This window comes from Danio rerio, chromosome 19, assembly GCF_052040795.2.
Source record: "Danio rerio strain M-AB ecotype USA chromosome 19, GRCz13ab, whole genome shotgun sequence".
NCBI classification, from domain to species: Eukaryota; Metazoa; Chordata; class Actinopteri; order Cypriniformes; family Danionidae; genus Danio; species Danio rerio.
The window spans coordinates 43743885-43765489 of NC_141039.2; the positions used below are offsets into that span (position 1 = coordinate 43743885).

Consider the following 21605-nt stretch of genomic DNA (forward strand, 5'->3'; position numbering starts at 1 on the left):
AGAATTTGTTTGGGAAACTGCGTCTATTTATCAATATGGAGTGCGTCAGCTGACAGTCACGCACTGCTATATGACTGTTTTGAAGATTGTATAGGAGGCGCGACGGCACCTGTAATGAAAAGAAAGGGAATCCTGCCATTTTCATATTTATTTCAGAGTGTTTTCATGCCTAAATAAAACAAAAGTCCCCTGGTGGTTTGGCGGTATGTGTTGCATATATTACTGCCACCCCTCATTGAAAGACTAAAATTACGAGAGAAATGCCGGAAAATATCTTTACATGACGATAGTAGAATAGAATTGTAAAACACGCGAAAATCCTGGGAAAAACTGGAGGGTTGTCAGGTATATCCATCAGGCACACAAAGTCATAAGGTGTTATTATTAGGTTATATTTAGCTTGTGACATCAGGTGACCAAAATTCAATGTCTAGCCAGCATCTAAGGACAATGTTATTTTGACGTTCAGAAATGATTCATTCATTTTCTTTTCGGCTTAGTCCTTTTATTCATCAGGGTTTGCCACAGCGGAATGAACTGCCAACTTATCTATATGTTTTACACAGCAGCTGCCCTTCCAGCTGCAACCCCATATTGGGAAACACCCATACACTCTTATTCACACTCATACACTACAGTCAGTGTAGTTCATCAATTCACCTATAGCGCATGTGTTTGGACTGTGGGGGAAACCAGAGCACCCGGAGGAAACCCACGCCAACTCAGGGAGAACATGCAAACTCCACGCAGAAATGCCAACTGGCCCAGCCGGGACTCGAACCAGTGAATTTCTTGCTGTGAGGTCACAGTGCTAACCACTGCACCAACATGCCGCCGTCCAGTAATGATGTCAACTGATATTTGGTTGATTTTAGTTTGTGTTGAAAAGTGACCAAAATCCAACGTCGAGCCATCTTAAACCAACGTCATGTAGCAGCTGGTAGGGCATTCGCTGTGTAAAACATATGCTGGATAAGTTGACGGTTCATTCCGCAGTGGCAACCCGATAATTAGGCGGAAGGAAAATGAATGAATGAATACTGACATTGATTCGTCAGGTATGCCAACCAAAATCCAACATCTGTTAGACGTCATAGTGGTAACATCCACACAACGTCAAGCTGTAACATCATTACACAATGATATTTGGTTGATTTTAGGTTGGATATTGGTCATTGACATCAGCCTGACATGAAGCCCGATTTTCATTTCCAAACAAAATGCAATATCCCTACGACATTGGGATACAATGTCAATCTGAAGTCAAGATGACATCCTGTGCCTGCTGGGAAGCCTCACAGTATTGGTTTCTTTTTTGTTTGTTTGTTTAGTTTATTAGTTTACAGGTGCATTTGGCTAAACTGGCATTGGATGGGTTAAAAGAATCAAAACAAAGACAGAGGTTCCGGAAAACATTTTCAAAGCAGAATATCGGACTTCAGCATTGTTTTTCAGATAAACAACAATGATAACTTAGCATGTTTCCTAAATGTCTGCAAACATATATATATATATATATATATATATATATATATATATATATATATATATATATATATATATATATATATATATATATATATATATATATATATATTTATTTATTTATTTATTTTTTTGCCTTAGAAAAGTCAAAAACTTGCAAACAGCACCTTTAAGATTATTAGCCCCTTAAGATTTTGTTTTCGATAGCCTACAGAACAAACCATCATTATACTTTGACTTGCCCCACAATTAGCCTAACTTGCCTAAATAACCTTGTTAAGCCTTTCAATTGTTGAATACCAGTATCTTGAAAAATTTCTATTCAAATATTATGTGTTGTCCTCAAATTAGTATTAGAAATTAGTTATTAAAATTAATTTGTTTAGAAATGTGTTGAAAAAAATCTTCTTTTCATCAAACAAATATTGGGGGGAAATTTCAACTGTATAAACACACACACAAATTTGCGGTAGATCTGATGTTATGTTCTGATGATGTTAAAATCAGCTCTACCTCAAATTTTTACACCGCTGCATGACATTTTGTGACTGCTAAAGCAGATAATACAATCTAACAGTTTACTTTTATGGATTTTAAAATGACTCCGAACGACCATTTATTATTTTTTTTAAGTTGCCAATTCAAAGAAAATTAAATAAATGAAACAGGAAATGTGTTTTTTCATCATTTTCGAGTTCCAAAAAACAAAATGAATCCCGTCTTGGCCACAAACACAATATCTGCGTGTTTCTCGCCGTTTCCAAAAACCCATCTGGTCCAAGTTAAGTTTAATATAAAAAGCTCATTCAGATATAGCGAGCGTCGATGCAGACTTGGCACGGACGACCCTTTGCACCCACTCTGCCCACTCTCAGGTCTAGACGCTATATTGGAAAATGTCTTGCACGCTACAAATACAAAAGGAATACTGCTATTCTTCTTTACCTGTTTTAGTGGGAATCGCTAGACTGCACTGAGGTTACGTCAGCTAATGAGAAACAAATGCTGGCGTCGGAATATAACTCCAGTGTTTCATTAATGACTAACTAGGTCAATATGCCTCATTGTGCTGCTGGAAACGCTGCCCAGAACTGTGTGTCAATCTAGACGAGACCGGGCACGGAATATAGCAAACAAGACATTACATCGATCTGTGCTCTGTGGCAGTGAAGGGAAGTGCGTGACGGGGACAGTATGAAAGCGAGCGTGTTTTGGTGTACGTGGGGGGGCAAAGTGGATCAGAGAGAAATTAGACAGCAGTCAAACTCACCAGCAGAAACTGAGTGAACTCCCCGTAGTTCAGGTGCTTCTTCCTGTCGGCGCCGAAGTGAAGCTGAACAAATTCGGAGTTCCAGTTAAAGGGGATGTGCTGGTGGATTGTGGTCTGAGTGAAAACTTGTTTCACATCCTCTGAAATAAGAGATAAGCCTGGTTTTAGAAATCTCATTGTTAGTGGATTGAGTTACAAAACATGCATTGTGTGATTTTTGATGATGGTACCGGTCAAAATAAAGGTAAAGTTATTTAGAAACAAAGAGGTTTCAGATACACTGATTAGTTGACTTCAGCAAAACAAGTACATATGTAGCTTTTTAAAAAAGCGAATAAACCCATTGTCTTTAAATTATTAAGTAAATGAACTACATGCATACTTATAAAAATTAAGTTATTGACTTACAGTTCCAAGTTACAATTGGTTGACTCATTTTTTTAAATCAACTTGTCACTTATAAGGCAATGGGTTTACTCATTGTATAGTAACAAATCACTTTTTGTAGTGTACCATTTTGTATTTAAACAAGAAAACACACACACACACACACACAAATAATTATTATTATCACTATGTACTGCATTTTGATCATTGATAAGATTGTAATTTGGGGGTCGCCACTGGCTTGCTTGATTTGGGATTTGGGACTTTGCTCTTCAGTGCTTGGACTTTCAGTAGTGAAAATTAAACCACACTGAACTAAACTAAACTGAACTAAAACTGATAACTGGATGGACACAGTTTCAATTTAATAGAAATTCTATGTTAAGCTGCTTTGACATATAATAGATATGTATTCAATAAAGATTAATTGAATTGTTAAATTGACAAAAATTATGTAAGAATTATGTAAGGTATGTAAGAAGTACCCTGATGACTTACTACTTCCGCCTAGATTCTGAAGTGTCTGATGCACGCTGTGCAATCCCATGATGCACTGCAAGAGAATTCATGAATGGGAGTGAAGCGACATAACTGATGAGGGTAGGTCACGTGATAATGACATGATGGCGGATATACTACATCCGAGTTCCATTCATTACTCACATTCATACTGTATAGAACACACTTTTATAACACCTGCATTTAAATTCAAATGCAGTACCCACTGAGTAGTAGGCAATTTCGACACAGCCAATGTCAAAAAGTAGGAATTAAGGCTTAAGATATATTTATAAAACAGCAAAAAAAAAAAAAAAATGTACATACTAATTCGGATCTGTACACTGTAAAAAATGCAGGGTTCCCCACAATCCCTTAATGTTGTCTCAACACAAATCAATTATGTTAACTTAATTGTTTTTACAACTTTAAGTTGATTGAACATAAAACTATCAAGTTATTTCAGAAAAGCCTTCAAGAATTGTGTTGATTCAGCTCATTATAATTAGGTAAACTAAACAAGCAGCAAAAAAAAATTTTTAATGGAATTTTATATATATATTTAATATGTATTATTATTATTATCATTATTCTTATTATTATTCTTATACTTCTTATTATTAATATTAATATTACTATTATTATTACTGTTATTGCTTTTTTATCAATCGAAAATTAACCAGTCAATGTGTATGACTGTTTAAAATAAAAATTGCCAATATATAATATTAATTGATCATACTATATTATTTCACATTTAATAAATTAATAAAACATCTTATTCAAGGGACAAGTGTTTACAATTTTTTTTATATATAAAGACTTTCAATGTCCTAAAATGATTCTTGTACAAAATGTGCCTTACAAAATCTTATATAAACATTTGTTACATCGAATTACATTTTAAAGGGTATCTTGGTGCTTCGAAACCCCTTATTATATTATTATTACCCCTTAGTATATATATATACTTACTGGGCCATATTGAAATTGAAATTTAGCTGGACCACACTGGTGTTTCGTAACATCTAGTTTTTATGAGGTGGGTTGTTAGCCCATCGCTTAGCCCCTAAGCTGGAGGACCATGCAGCATATACACTCATACACTACAGCCAACTAAGCTTATCCCCATTCACCTACAGCACGTGTGTTTGGACTGTGGATAAAACCGGAGCACCTGGACGAACCCCACGCAAACACCAGGAGAACATGTGAACTCCATACAGAAATGCCAACTGAACTAGCTGGAACTCGAACCAGAGACCTTCTTGTTGTGAGGGAACAGTGTTAACCACTGTGCCACCATGTCGCCAATATTAAACATATACCTTTTTATAAAAAAAGTTGATCTTTTGCGGGGTGTCACGGTGGCGCAATCTCCTCACAGCAAGAAGGTCGCTGACTGACAGTTGGCATTTCTGTGTGGAGTTTGCATGTTTCCCCCATGTTCGTGTGGGTTTCTTTTGGGTGCTCCGGTTTCCCCCACAAGTCCCAAGACATGTGCTATAGGTGAATTGGGTGAACTAAATTGTCAATAGTGTATGTGTATGACTGAGAGTGTATGAGTGTTTTCCAGTAATGGGTTGCAGCAGAAAGGGCATCCGCTGCGTAAAACATATGCTGGATAAGTTTGCGGTTCATTCCGCTGTGGCGACCCCAGATTAATAAAGGAACTAAGCCAAAAAAGAAAGATCTGTAGCATGTTTTTCACAAACATACCATTCCTCAAATCAAAAGCATTGAAGTTTAATTCAACAGTCCCTACAGATGATATTTGACACACTTTTACATTTTATACAACCCAAAACATAAAAATATACACATTAACAGCAACACAAATGAGCTTTCAATGTATTGGTGAGGACCATTCTTAACGGACTGTAACAAGTTTTTCCCATTTATTGCAAATTATTATACATTTTATACTGCATTACAACAGAGTTCCACTGGGGAGTTACTCCAGACCTTCATTTTATCAGTGTTTATGAAGCTGTCAACACGTCTCTTGTCCTTCTCTCTTTATATCACTTTGGAGTCGCATGGCAGGCTGCAAGTTTATTACCTCTAATTCACATAATTGAAGTTGAAGGAGGTAGAAAACGAAGAAAAAAAACTAGTCACTCATTAATTAAAACCTAAATTTTCCAAACCCTTAAAAAATAACCCTTCATAATATGACTTGCAATGACAGGGTTTATTAAACGGTGAAAAAAGACTGTTTAATGTAACAGCAAGAGACCTTTAACGCTTTTAATGACATTAAGAGGGTTATAAACGAGAGTCTCCTGCTCGCTTTAACACAGAGCGGCATTTCATTTTCCTGCCCTCTGTAGTGCATCACAATAAAGTGACTCTGACATGACCATAATCTTAGTCAGAAGTTATTTGCTATTTATGTTGACGTAATTGCAGCGGCTGAAAAGCAGGTGTATGAGACAAATACCGCCTATACGTTCTCATTACAGCTCAAGGCAGACATAAAAACTGACGACATGTGCAACAGGAGACCTTTGAACTGCAAAGAAACATCACAGCTAAATAAACCGAAGTCATTTGCATTTGCACATGCATATGTGCGTGTGTTTATCTGATCTTATTCCCTATTGACTGAAACAGGTTGATGAAAGTCTCATTCTCTCCGCCTAGGCACTTTGGGTAGTGCATTTGAAATGAGCTGATCTGACATGTCTCACCTACAAAAGGCAAATTAGACTATTTAAGTCAATTAGGGAAATTTAAACGCATGAAAAACACACATTCATTCTTCTTGTGCCAAGTTCTTTCGCAAGTGCAAAAGCAAATACTCATATTATTGCTGCATTACTATTCTTTGTACTATCTTGTCTGGAACCAAATAACCACAATGATTGTATGGCGTAAGATGATACTGATGTCCACTATGTGCTGTTAAAGATCCTGACAGTGCCTGATAAAGAGTTTTACATTTACTGATCCTGTAGTAGTTCACAAAGAGACAGGAGTCTGTCTGAACAAGCATTCAGATGACAATACTTAACATTAATCATTTGTTTTCAAGACAGAGAATATTTGGGAAGGGGATTTAGAGTTATACAATATAACTTGCTTGATTTTGCTGATTAAATTAGCCATAACATAAAAAAATGATGTTTAATGAAAGTAATGTCTCAAAATGTAAAATATACTAAATCATATATTATCAACTATATTTTCATCGTATAAATGTATAAAAAATTTAATAAATGTAATTATATACGGTCAAGCCAGAAATTATTCATAATTTCTTGTTCAAATGTAAATCGTAAAAGCTGAGAAGTATTTTTTATTTCCACAATGATGCCTCTTGAACATCGTCTTATTATCTTCTGGGAGAAGCTTGTGTCATTTCTGGTCAAATAAATAAATAAATAAAAACTTGCTGATTGAGTAAAAGTAACTTAAATCAGAATTTGTCAGAGGTACAAATAATTTTGGGTTTGGCTGTGTACAGTATGTCATGTTAATGTCAAAATAAAACAAAACAGCAAAGCTAAATGACAAAACTCAAACCCCCTCAAAAAAACTAAAAGGTGAATCCAAAAAGCAAGGCAAAAAAATTTAAACTGAAAATTTAAACAAACTGCTAAAACCTATAAAACACAAAAACAAATCAAACCCCAAAATCAAAAACCCAAAACAAAACAAAAAGCAAGTCATATAACCAAAACAAACCAAATATTTGTAACAAAACACAAGAAACAAAGCAAAATGATAAAAACCCAGAAAAAAACGAGATTTCAAAAACAAAAAGCCATAACATAACACAAGCAAACCAAAATGTAAAAAAAAATCTAATAAAAAAAGAAAAGCTAATTAAAAATAACCACAAAAAAACAACAAAAATATTTCAATGCCAAAATCAAAACAAAAAAGCATATCAAAACAAGCAAAGCTAAATGACAAAAACTAAACCCCAAACAAAACAGAAAGCCTAACGAAAAACAAGCCAACCAAAATGACAAAAAACAAATCACAAAACGAAACGAAAAGCTAATTAAAAATCACCAAAAAACAAGAACAAAAAATTGTCAATGCCAAAATCAAAACAAAAAAGCATATCAAAACAAGCAAAGTTAAATGACAAAAACTAAACCCCAAACAAACCAAAAAGCCTAACAAAACACAGGAAGCAAACCAAAATGACAAAAAACAAATCACAAAACGCAGGGCTAATTAAAAATGACCAAAAAAACAACAAAATCAAAAAATATTTCAATGCCAAAATCAACAAAAAAGCATATCAAAACAAGCAAAGCTAAATGAAAAAAAACTGAACCCAAAACAACCAAAAAGCCTAACAAAAATCAAAATGCCAAACAAAAACGAAAAGCAAAGCAAAAGAGCAAAACAGAACACCAAAACAGCTAAAATTTATAAAACACAAATCGCAAGCCACGAAACCAGAACAAAACAAAACTAAAAGTAAAGCAAAACCTCAAAATTAAAAGGATACAAACCGAAAACACTAAGTGAAGTGTCTAAACACTGTAAAGTGTGCTAAGTTCACAGCAACATGAGGCTATCTGTGGCTTAGCTTGGCTAAATCCCAGCATCTGCAGTTAAATAAAATACAACAATATTCAATAAACAACTATTATCATTGATAATCAATAGATTGAGCTGCTCTGTTAATTAATATAGTTCATTCTCCTATCTACAGGCTGTTGTATGCATGTATACAGAACATGAGCTGTCACAGGTGAACTTCTATCAACATCACAACTTCAACCTCAGCTCATCCCATCAGAATTTCAAGCCTGAATTCGGCTTTATAAAGAGTATGTGCACTTACCAAAGGTGGCAATGCCATTTCCAGTTTTGTCAAAGAGCTGGAAGGCGACCATGAAGAGAGCATCCGGAGCGCACAGCACCGACTCAAAAGCCAGAAACTCCTGGAAGGAGATCAACCTGATGGAGACAAACAGACTTACAAGCCTCCATATTGTGGACACTTCAATCCACCAGCCTGATATTACATTATTGAATGATGAGAGGGTATCACTCGCTGATTACTGCTTCTCGTCGCCAAACAAAAAAAGGTAGCACATATTTTCATTGTGAACACTTGACACTTGAGTGATTTGTTCAACTGTAATTATCAGCCTAAAATTATGATGTACAAAACATCTAAACACACGGTCCAGCTTCAATTCTAAGCCCGGAGATTAAGTGAATGACAAAACAATTTGACATAACAGGCTGTTCAATGATCCCGATCTTGATTGAAGTGCTTCCAATTTGACTGTCAAATGTCATTACCTTAGTGAAAATCGGACCAGTTCATATTAGGCCTCCAGGATGGCTGGGAACTCACTAAATAATGTGATTAGATGAGAACTAACAAGTCTTGCTGGAGTACAATAAGGAAATACTCAGGAAATACCATTTTACAGAAACACTAGTCAGAATGAGATTTAATATTTGTCAAGATACCAAAACTGAAAATTCATTACTTGCTCATCTTTTACTTGTTCCAAACCTGATTGACTTTCTTTCTTCTGTTGAACAGAAAATAAGATATTTTGTAGGAAGCTGTAACCATTGATTTCCACAGTATTCCATATAAAAACGCATTTCTTACTTGCATTTTTTGTCTTGTTTCTATTCCAAATATCTAAAAAAATCTTAAATCAAGAAACACTTTCTAGACAAGCAAAAATTGTCTTGTTTTAAGAAAAATTATGTCAAAATGAAGTGAGTTTTCCCTTAAAACAAGCCAAATAATCTGCCAATGGGGTATGCAAAATAATCTTGTTTTGACATAAGATTATTTTGCTTACTCCATTGGCAGATTATTTTAAGGAAAATTTCACTTAATTTTAACATATTTGTTTTTAAAACAAGACAACATTTTCCAAATTTTTTGCTTCTCCAGAAAATGCTTCTTTACTTAAGAAGTTTTAGATTTTTGGACTAGAAACAAAACAAAAAAATCTAAGTAATAAAAGCACTGTTTGCACAGTGGTTAGAGGTTTTTCAGCTTCAAAATATGTTCATTTGTGCAAAAAAACTGCAGAAACGGGTGAGTTTTCTGAAAACCATCGTTAGCGAACTAAGTTCCATCATTACAAACATAGTTTGTTGATTTGATGTTTCCCAAATCCATTATTCCAATGAACATTCACATACTACATTGCAGACTTGTACACTGCAAAAAAATGCTTTTCTTACTTACATATTCGTCTTGTTTCTAGTCTAAATATCTAAAAATTCTTAAATCAAGAAGCACTTTCTAGACAGGCAAAACATATTGTCTTGTTTTAAGAAATAATATGCCAAAATGAAGTGAGTTTTTCCTTAAATCAGGTTAAATAATCTGCCAATGGGGTAAGCTAAAAATTCTTATCACAAATCGAAAAACAAGATTATTTTGAATATGCTTCTTGATTTAAGAATTTGTAGATATTTAAACTAGAAACAAGACCAAAAATTTAAGTAAGATAAGCATTTTTTGCAGTGTACACTTGCAACTGCACCTCTAGAGCTGTAATTAGAAACATAGTTCCTGGCTGTGTTCTATTCCCAGTTATCCCCCCCTAAGCCCTATTCATTTAGAACCTTCTAACATTTAAACTTGGAATAATGACTAAAATAAATTAAAGTCATCTCCCTTACATGTAAATTCCATTTAAAGTATTTTTTACAGTTCAATTTCAGCGATCTTCAAATTAACAATTACGCTCCTTTCATAGTGCACTTTGAAAACATTTATACCATTTTTAAAGCAGCCGTGGCTCATGACGAAAGCTATATGTGACCTATGGAAAGCGGAATTTTAATTTCGTCTCTAAAGCTTGTGAAGACAAAAAAATATATATGTTACGTTAATGGTTTTGATATATAGTAGCCTAGGCTGTTTATTAAGAAATGTTTATGTACTATATGCTAGAACATTTCTGCAGTGGTTTTGAATGTGTCAAAGTGGGGGGAAAAAAATCTACAATTTCTAAATATGTTGAGGTCAGAATTTTTAGCCCCCCTTTGATTTTTATTATTTTAAATATTTCCCAAATTATGTTTAACAGAGCAAGGAAAGTTTGATAGTTTGTCAGATAATATTTTTTCTTCTGGTGAAAGTCTTATTTGTTTTATTTCAGCTGGAATAAAAATAACTTGCCTAATTATCCTAACCTGCCTAGTTAACCTAATTAAGTTAACCTTAAAATGTCTCTTTAAGCCATATAGAAGTGTCTTAAAAAATATCTATTCAAATATTATTTACTCTCATCATGGCAAAGATAAAATTAATCAATTATTAGAGATGAGTTATTAAAACTATTATGTTTAGAAATGTGTTGAAAAAATCTTCTCTCCATTAAACAGAAATTGGGGGGAAAAATAAATGTGGGGCAAATAATCCATATATAGTAGGATATAGTTTTTTTTATTCTTAATAAATAGCGTGCTAAAAATTAAAACCAATAATATGATGATTTATAAATGAGATAAGAATATGTGTTAGCTTTTTGTAAGCGGTTTTATGTTTTAAAATAGACTATGGAATATTATTAATAATATTTTGCAAAGGCCCTATACAGGTATGTGCTTTGTATGAATATTTCTATATACAGTTGAAGTCAAAATTATTGGCCCCCCTTTGAATTTTTCTTTTTCTTTTTTAAATATTTCCCAAATGATGTTTAACAGAGCAAGGAAATTTTCACAGTATGTCTGATAATATTTTTTACTTCTGGAGAAAGTTTTATTTGTATTATTTTGGTTAGAATTAAAGCAGTTTTTAATTCTTTACACTATTTTAAGGACAAAATTATTAGCCCCATTAAGCTACATTTTTTTCGATAGTCTACAGAACAAACCATCGTTATACAATAACTTGCCTAATTACTCCTACCTGCCTAGTTACCCTAATTAATGTAGTTAAGTTTTTAAATGTCACTTTAAGCTGTATAGAAGTGTCTTGAAAAATATCTAGTCAAATATTATTTACTCTCATCATGGCAAAGATATAATAAATCAGATATTAGAGATGAGTTAATTAAACTATTATGTTTAAAAAAGTGTTGAAAAAAACCTCTGTTAAACAGAAATTGGGGAAAAAATAAACAGGTAGTCTATTAATTCAGGGGGGCTAATAATTCTGACTTCAACTGTATCTTTTTTTTTAAATGCAAGTGCCTTTAAAACAATTTGCACAAAAAGTTATGAGAATTTTTTCTAAAGAAGTTGTTGCTCCAGTTTACAGCGTCTTTAACTACACACGTCAAGAAACTCTTGTCACTACATTGTTCTTTTTCCAAATGATGCATTGTACTATTATAGTTCATTTGCGAGTTACGTCATTGTTTGAGAAAAACGCACGCCAGGTTTGGAACCACTTGAGGGTGAGCAAATAGTGAGTAAATTTGAATATTTGGGTGAATTTTCCCTTTAATTTTTTTTTTAAATGTCACTTTGGTATATATTTTGCATTAAGCTAACTTGGAATTGTTTTTTTTTTTTACATATTTTTAGCAATTTCTTAGTGAAGATAGTGAAAATTCAACTAATGTGCTATTATTTTACACGTTTTGAGAAGTAAATGTGAATTGTTCATAAATTGCCTCAATTATGATCTTAAGATTATTTAATTAGTTCCTAAATCAGCGTTCACTTGATACTCTGGATAAAAGGGTGCTATTGTTTGACAAATAATCAAGTCATTTCACCGAAAGATTTGTTGAAAAAATGACATCAAATAAGGGGAACAGCACAACTTCTCCAAATGACTAAAAGTTTGGATCATAATGGAGAGCATGACATTTGCCGAACCTCAGCAAACACATAAACATGCACACAGACTGCGCACATATCTACCTCATCATCAAACAAGCAATTTCACCATTCGTAGGAAACCCTGGGGACCATGCAATCTAGTCTTTATTTAAGCGCAGTTCAAAGTTGCCTCAACTCCATTATGAATTTCACAAATGGATACGGCAATTACTCGAGGTCACTGCTAACGAGCAGTCCCAATGCATGCATCTCTAATTTATTTCAATTTCCAGGGAGCAATGATTACATTTTCGTGGCCACTCTAATTAATTTTGTTACTGATGAAATTCAAAGGAACTGAGAATTTGTGCGCTTCCAGCATGCCAAATCAGCCACATTGTGGAGTCAGGAGTAATTGTTTTATTAACTAAGCTGACAGTAGGAGAACTGGAGCCTGCTGTTTCAGAGTGGGTGGAGAGCTACAAAGGCGATCCGCTGGGCCCACCGGCAATGATTAAAAACAACAAAAAAAAAGCAAGGAATGATAGGGATGTTGATGCTTTTGCTGAGAGAAAAAGTGTAACAAATCTGGGCGAGTCATTAAAATGCATCTCTGACACTAGAAACAATTAGAAAGCAAGGCAAGACTTTTACACTTCAAAAATTAGGTTTGCGGTTTGCTTAAATTACTTATTTTAAATGAGCTGAAACAACACAATTTGTTTTTGGACATCCATTCATTCATTTTCCTTCGGCTTAGTCCCTGATTTATCAGGGGTCACCACAGTGGAATGAACCAGCAACTACTCTGGCATGTTTTAAACAGCGGCTGCTCTTCCAGCTATAACCCAATACTGGGAATTATTATTGGTCAACTTAATTGTTTTTTAAATGTACTTAAAGGTGCTGTTTGTAAGTTTTGACTCTTCTAAAGGATAACAATACCATAATATGCTTCCAAATATTTAAGAAACATGCTAAGTTTTTATCTGAATAGAATGCTAAAGTCTGATATTCTGCTTTGAAAATGTGCGTTATGAGTCTGAAACGTCTGTCTTTGTTTTGGTCCCTTTAACCCGCCCAATACAAGTTTCGCCAATTATATTTAACCACCTTGGGTTGCCTTGTTGGAAAACAGCATATTTCATTCATTCATTAAGAAATACTCTCAAAGTGTGTGTCTGCGACTGAAATGAGACCTCCGGTGGACAGTACCAGACTCCAAAATGAGACACAGATTCAGAGTTCCACTTGTGGTTATTTATTATCAAATAATATAATTATTATGAACGTAAACATTAGGTGAGCAGGTTACATTGTAACCCTGTGTCCTAACAACACACTACATGATGAGATACGGATTCATTCATTCATTTTCTTTTTGGCCTAGTCCCTTTATTAATCTGGGGTCACCACAGCAGAATGAACTGCCAACTTATCCAGCACATGTTCTATACCACATATCTTTGGACTTGTGGGGGAAACCGGAGCACCCGGAGAAAACCCACGCCAACACGAGGAGAACATGCAAACTCCAAACAGAAACGCCAACTGACCCAGCCGAGGCTCGAATCAGCGACCTTCTTGCTGTGAGGGGAACGTGCTACCCACTGCGCCACGAGACTCACAGTGATAATCAATTTGGCTGTTTTCACCAGACGGAACTTGACACATATTTAAATACAGCCATTCAGAAGCACAGATTAGTGCACTTACTGCACTCCAATGAAATGGTAAGGTTTATGATCTAATTAATACATATTAAACCTCTTTAACATTATTAAATGTAGATGCTGAATCACTGACATTTGTTGGCTTGCACTGAGTCACAGTTCAGAAGTTCAATTTCAAACGATTTATTTAATTTTCAAGATCTGAGGTGAACTATTCAACCCAGGCTCATTTTGAAAACAAAGTCCCATGGACGTTTCTGGAGACCGCAAAATACCTCCCGGGAGGTACGTATTTTTGCAGTTTTTGTTTTCACGAATCCGCGAGAGGCCACTGCATGCGCTTTTTCGCATCTCAAATGTCTCTCGCAAGTGCCGTTCACACATGCGCAGTTCTTACATAAACCCACCAGAGGCCGCTGTCAAACGACTGATTTACTGGGCGACTGGCCAATCGACCAACCCACCCTTCCCTAAACCCAACCAATTTTACCAATATTACCGATTGACGGTTTACAAAAGCCTGATTCACTGATTTTTACCACATTCTTACCCTGTTGTTCACTGGTTCACTTAAATTTTTGAATTCTGTTATTGTCTTACCTGATTTCTGGAACTGCTCTTCCCCGGAGTCGAACCTGGTCATCGTCATCATCATGGTCAACTCCTCTCTGCGTATCAAGTCCGCCGACGTGCACAACGAGCTAACTGGACAAACTGGTTGCGGCGGAAAAGCCCTCCACACGGAGGTAAGCGGTCAGCCGGTAAGCGGCAAAAGGAATGCCGTCATACCGCTTCGTAGGGTTCACTTAAAAAAATGAAATGTAGCCATACGTACCTCCGGCTACATAATTTGCAGTCTCTAGAAACATCCACGGGACTACTACATTTTAGAATGAGCCTGTGTTGAAATTATCTGCTGTTTCTTTAAGTAGTATGGCAATAAATGTCACGTAAAATGGCATTCAAACTCACATTATTAGCATTTAACACTGAATAAAGCATATGAGGTGTACCTGAGGTGATCATTGTCAAAGTTCTGTTGTTCAGCTGCAAGTAATAGAAGCAGTTTCTAAAATATAAGTTTCAGGTGTTGGTTAGAACAAAAACCTTTTAATACAATATAACACGACATAAATTTAGGCTTGATAGTCTCGTTCCAGTTGGAGGCGTCAATCTGGCAACCTGCGCTTGCATGTGTTTTGAACCAGGTGTTCAATACCTCGTTCAACCACTGGGTTTCAAAATTACATACTGCACCTTTAAATTTGTAAAAACTAATTAGTTAACTTAATTTCTTCAAGTTGTCCCAACACAAATCAATTGTGTGGAATCTGCACTGTTAATAATGCAGGGTTCCACGCTTTTCCTTGATGTTGTCCCATTACAAATCGATTAAGTAAACATTATTTATACAAATGTAAGTGGATTGAACATAAAACAATTTAGTTGTTCAACCAAAAAGCTTAAGAATTGTGTTGTTTCAACTCACTTTTAATAAGTAGTTTGAGCAAGCAGCAATAGTCACTTCTTTACAGTGCAACGACTAGATGCGGGTTTCATTTCAGAGCAGCTTGATGGTCACGTTAATTGTTTTCAGGAGCGTATCTGCATCAGATGCTCTCATATCACCTACATGCACAGAAATGAGCTGTGCATGTATTTTCCCCCAGAACTGTGCCAGACGTGAGGCTTATGATGGTTGATTAGCAGTTCCTTGACTACTACAGAACAATTATGCTGGTACACAAACACGAAGATGCCGTGGCCATGTAAAACAAACTAAAGTGAAGCTCGAATAATAAGCTCAATGCTAAACATCCTCCAACCATCAACTAAAATGGCAAAGGCCCAGAAGTGTACAAGGAGGAATGCTAAAACTTGTATGTCTCTCAAACATGATGCTGACATTGTACAATAACAAGAGGAAATCATGTTAAACTGCGTTTTTCAAAGCACACAATAAATCTATAATTCAATAGCAGTGGGTCAGTGAGTTTAAAATAAATAGATAATATTTAATCAATACTTTTTAAACTTAAAGAAGCCTATTTATAGCATGATTTAGGCAGCTAGCATGGTTTAACAGGTCTTTTAACATTTTGCTAACACATGCTAACATATTTCGAACACTTTTTTGAACATTCACACTGAATTAGTTTGTAACTTCAATTAGCTATTGGTTATCATGCTTCTTACATGGTTAGCACATTGCTAGCATGTTACTAAAATATTGTAAACATGCTTCTAATACACTTCAGCATCTTGTAACAATGTTTTACATGTTGCTAGCATGAATTATCATGTTGCTGGCATGTTTAAAACACATATTAGCACATGGCTAACATGTTTTAATACATTCATAGCATGAATTAACAATTTATTAACATGTTTTATCATGTAGCTCTAATAATTCAGCATTTTGATAGCATATGTCTAACATATTTCTGATAAGCTTGCTTAAATGCAATATCATGTTGCAAGCATGTTTCTAAAAAGTTTCAGCACATGCAAACATTTCAGCTTGTCGCTAACATGTTTATAACATGTTTGTTATGTTCTTAACCTTTCCACACTAAGCTAGCATGAATTGTTGTGTTGCTAGCATTTTTTTTAAAGAGTCAATGTATTGCTAGCATGTTGCGGATTTAGAACTTCCATGATTAGCACATTGCTGACATATTATTTAAAACATTGGTACATGTTGTGCTTTGACGCACTTTACTGCGGAATTGTGCGATTTCTCTTTAAATCACTCGCGCGTTCTCAGTAGCCTTGATGTTACTTGAATTAACATGTTGCTGGCATATTTCTAACACATATTAGCACATGGCTAACATGCTGATAGCAAGATTTAAGATTTTATTAACATGTTTTATCATGTGGATAGAATAATTTAGCAATTTGATAGCATGTGTCTAGCGTACATCTGACGAGCTTACTAAAATATATTACTATGTTGTGAGCATGTTTCTAGATTTGTTGAAAGATTTTTGTTATGTTGATAACCTTTCCACACTAAGCTAATATGAATGTGTGTTGCTAGCATGTTTCTAAAAGGATTAACGCATTGTTAGCATGCTGCAAACTTAGAACTTAATTGTTCAATTGTTTCTATCACGCTTCAGCACAGTTGTACCATGTTTTACTACATCATAAGTGTTCGGTTGGTCCATTTTGACACAATTTTGTGGCTAATAAAAACAACTGAGCATTTTTAGAGTCCAAGTTACAATGACTAAAACTCATAAAATTATTTGTTCAAATGTGTTGCTTTTCATTTTCACAGAGCTATGCTAATAACAACACACCACTCGTCGTGCAAACAATTTCCCTATATCTCCCGGGTGTGTGCCGCGCACCTTTAAATTGTGTTGTTTGTAAAACAGAAAGGTGCTGGTAAACACAGTCCTTAGCAGAAACACTATTTACAGACTTATTATTTCAGCGGTTTAGCGTAGCAGCTTTTATCCGTGACAGGTGAAGAGAGAGCACCTTCAATAAGCCCTGGCCCTGTCATTGTCACTGACAAGCGTGGATGCGGAGCGACGCGGACTGGTTTAGCTTTCGCTGAGTGCATACCTCAGACCAGCCTCAAACCACATGGCCACGGACTGCCATTTTCTCAGCATGCGCTCTTTACAAAGTTTTAACCCCCAAGAGGCTACGAAGTTTCACACTTGAGGAGTTTTTCCATCAAAAATGGAGAGGCGAGAAAAGATGAGGGAGAGAAGGAGCGAATGTCTGGCAGATCTTTGAATCAGCAGGGAAGTCTACATGTGCTGAATGAATGATTCAGAACCGTTGGCAGGACGCCGCTCAAACAGGGCTCAGTGAATAAAGGAGAAGTGATTCAGTGCCTGATGGATGTCACCATATCACTTGATTTATTCCAGCTCAGGAGGAGGTAGAAAATGCATCATGCTGTTTGTATCCATCTCATGAAACAGAGATAACCTGTGAATCATCTCAATCAGATGAAAACCTACCTCGGTTGTAAAACACTCCGCGTTCGGCAAAAACATTCACAAACAGAGCTTTTAGGATTTGCTTTTTTCATATATTTAGATATTAAAAGCTTTATTCGAAACATGAATTTATGCCTAACATGAACTGCTGACTTCATGGCATCATAATTCTAGGACAAAAGACCTCTATTCGTTTTCAGCATTCCGCAATCTTGACAGATTGAAGCTCCTGACCACAGCCGCCACTACCACCAAACCTCAGAACTCCATATATAGCTGGATCTTTATTTAGCTAGCTCAGTAACATTTACATGTCATGCAAATTACCTTAAAAACTACAGATTAAACCAAAGGCTTACAAACAATGGTGTGAGAGCCATAGAAAAGACATACTATCGTGGCTTAATCAAACCCGATTGTATACATAGAAATCATAATACATTAAAACTTCTGCATCAACTAAACTTTTACTGTTTATATACATTTAAAAAATGTCTGTGATCAATGTTTGATTGTCATTCAGCATAACAAAAATCTAAATACAGTTAAAGTCAGAATTATTAGCCCCCCTGTTTATTTTTTCCCACAAATTATGTTTAATGGAGAGCAGATTTTTTTCCAACACATTTCTAAACATAATAATTTTAATAACTCATCTCTAATAACTGATTTATTTTATCTTTGTCTTGATGACAGTAAATATTATTTGACTAGATATTTTTCAAGACACTTCTATACAGCTTAAAGTGACATTTAAATATATATAACTTATATATAGCTTAAAAGGGCTATATATTTTGACCCTAAAATGTTTAATAAAAAAATAAAAATTGCTTTTATTCCAGCCAAAATAAAACAAATATGATTTTCTCCAAAACACAAAATTTTATCAGACTTACTGTGGAAATTTCCTTGCTCTGTTAAACATCATTTAGCAAATATTTTAAAAAGAAAAAAAAAATCAAAGGGGGCTAATAATTCTGACTTCAACTGTATACAGTATGTAAAAATTAAACATACTTATTCTAGCCTGTAAAAATTAATTGGAATGACAATTTTTGCAATGTCATTCTTATTAATAGTCTTTATTTTTCGGTACAAAAAACACTGAATGACATTTTAATTTCTGTAAAGCAAGGTAAAAATGTATGATAACCGTTGTGCTTTGCTCAAAACATGTCACACTTAACAGTAAGGTTGTATCAGTTATTGTATTTATAAACATGAACAATGTATTTACTAACATGAACAATATATTCATTGCAGTATTTTATGTTTTCTTCAGTTATCCTTGTTAACGTTATTGCTTAAACTTTAGTTTAATATAGAAGTCAATGTAATGTACGTAATATCAAACCATCACTGAAAAACCCAACAGTCAACTTTGTCAAATGAAATGAGTGTAGTTAACTCAAAATTTACTGAAAGTTAATTCTACTCATTTGAAAAGAGTTTTGAACTCTGTGTTGAAGGTAATGAGTTAATTAAATACCTCATTACTTCAACTTAAGTTCACAGTACTCATATAGATTAGATTTTTAACTTAAAAGGTTTGAGTTACCTTAACTTATTGGGTTTTGCAGTACTCAATTGGTTTGAGTTCTCTTTATTTATTGGGTTTTACTGGACTCAAATTGCTTCATTTACTCAAATGGATTAAGTTCACAGTACTCATTAGGATTTATTTTAGAACTAAAATAGTTTGTTGCAATCGGTTTCCTTAAATGGTTTGAGTTACCTTAACTTATTGGTTTTTGCAGTGATTAAGTAAGACTAGTAGCTCAATCCTCTACTAATTAGCAGCTTATTAATAGTTAGAAGTTGGGTTTAGGCATTAGGGATGCAGAATAATGTCATACTTAGGTATTAAGGATGCAGAATAAGGTTATAAGTAATAAAAAACAGTTAATATCATAATAGTATGCAGGTTAAAGTCAGTAATATTTATTTTATTAAATAAATATATATGTTCATTGTTAGTTCATGTTAACTCACAGTGCATTAATTTCAACAAGCATGAATTTGGATTTTAATAACACGTTAGTGCAAAATGAACTATGTTTAATAAATGCTGTACAAGTATTGCTCACTATCAGTTCATGTTGTAAATGTTTTTATCTTAAGCTTTGTTTCTTTTAATGCCTAAACCCCCTTTTCGACAGATATTTACTGAAATTGCTCAATATCCTACATGCATTGTGTAAATAGATAATGCATAAAACAAATAGCTTACAAGCAAAAATCAGTCAAAAAAAGTCAGAACTCCTGATTAAATTAAACAATCCTCCTATTTTTTACTCAAAGCCCTGCAAATAAATAAAAAACGATGTTGAGAAAGAGAGCTCGAGCCATGATTCCCTAATAGTTATCCGTTAATAGCTGAGATGCAGCAATTTATCCGTCCTCAAAGTCGCACAAAGCACGAGAGCTGAATGGCATAGGCAATTACAGTGCATGTGCACCTCTCCCGGTCTATGGCAGCCCTAATAATGTGTGCCGCATGACCACATGCACTCGGAGCTGAACGCGGGCCTGCTGGTCGCCATGGCAACGCACAATCTTTTTGGACTTACGCTTGCGTATCATTGGCCATCATTATGTATCATTAAAAGCATACATATTAATGCAAAAAGGGGTTGAGCCGTGCTGCCTGAATGGAGCAGCACCTGAACAAAGTGTGGCGTGTTAAGACGTCTGACCCTTTATCCTAATGCAGGATTAAAAGCGGAAGATACCGCGGCATAATCCACATCTATTTCGCAGCAAACGCTTTGTTTACCAATCAAATGAACTATAAACTGTAGTTTAAACAAGTCGTGAATTATTAATAAAAAACATTCATTCTGTGTGCAGCCCATTGTCATTTAAAAGCTGATAATAATAATAATAAAGCTGGCATTATGTAGCGGGCCATTTTCTTTGTTTTGTCTTGTGTATGGTAGCACAGTTTGATTTGTTTCCAAACTATAACCTTATGAAGTTTCATGTATATATATATATATATATATATATATATATATATATATATATATATATATATATATATATATATTAGTATTAGTGCCAGTTTTCTTTGTCAGTAAAGCTGCCTCCGAAAGTATTTTTCCAATAGGAATTTTAATATAAAGCACCATAAGCCAATTAAATCAACATGCAATAAGGACAATCAAAACATCACAAACTTGGATTCAAAGCAAAGACGTACAGCTTAAGTCAGAATTATAATTAACTTTTTAAAATATTTCCTAAATGATGTTTAAAAGGAAATTTTTACAGTATGTCTGATAATATTTTTTCTTCTGGAAAAAGTATTATTTGTTTTATTTTGGCTAGAATATAAGCAGTTTTGAATTTCTTAAAGGCCATTTTAAGAACAATATTATTAGCCCCTTTAAGCTGTATTATTTTCTATAGTCTACAGAACAAACCATCGTTATACAATAACTTGCCTAATTACCCTTACCTGCCTAGTTAACCAAATTAACCTAGTTAAGCTTTTAAATGTCACTTTAAGCTGAATCTTAAAAAAAACAATTAAATATTTTATTATTTACTATCATCGAGGCAAAGATAAAAGATATCAGACAGACGCAGGTT

The 21605-nt window shown here is 34.5% G+C and overlaps 1 protein-coding gene across 4 annotated transcripts in view; it reads right to left on the reverse strand.

Annotated features, from left to right (window-relative positions):
• slc25a13 (solute carrier family 25 member 13) overlaps positions 1 to 21605 on the reverse strand; it is a 97090-nt gene that overhangs the window by 67353 nt on the left and 8132 nt on the right. For all 4 annotated transcript variants that reach the window (XM_088651524.1, XM_088651522.1, XM_088651525.1 and 1 more), the window contains 2 exons: positions 8451 to 8566; positions 2756 to 2895 (listed from right to left, as the gene is read on the reverse strand). In XM_088651524.1, coding sequence (XP_088507650.1) covers positions 2756 to 2895; positions 8451 to 8566 — 256 coding nt within the window. The remainder of the gene's footprint in view (positions 1 to 2755; positions 2896 to 8450; positions 8567 to 21605) is intronic.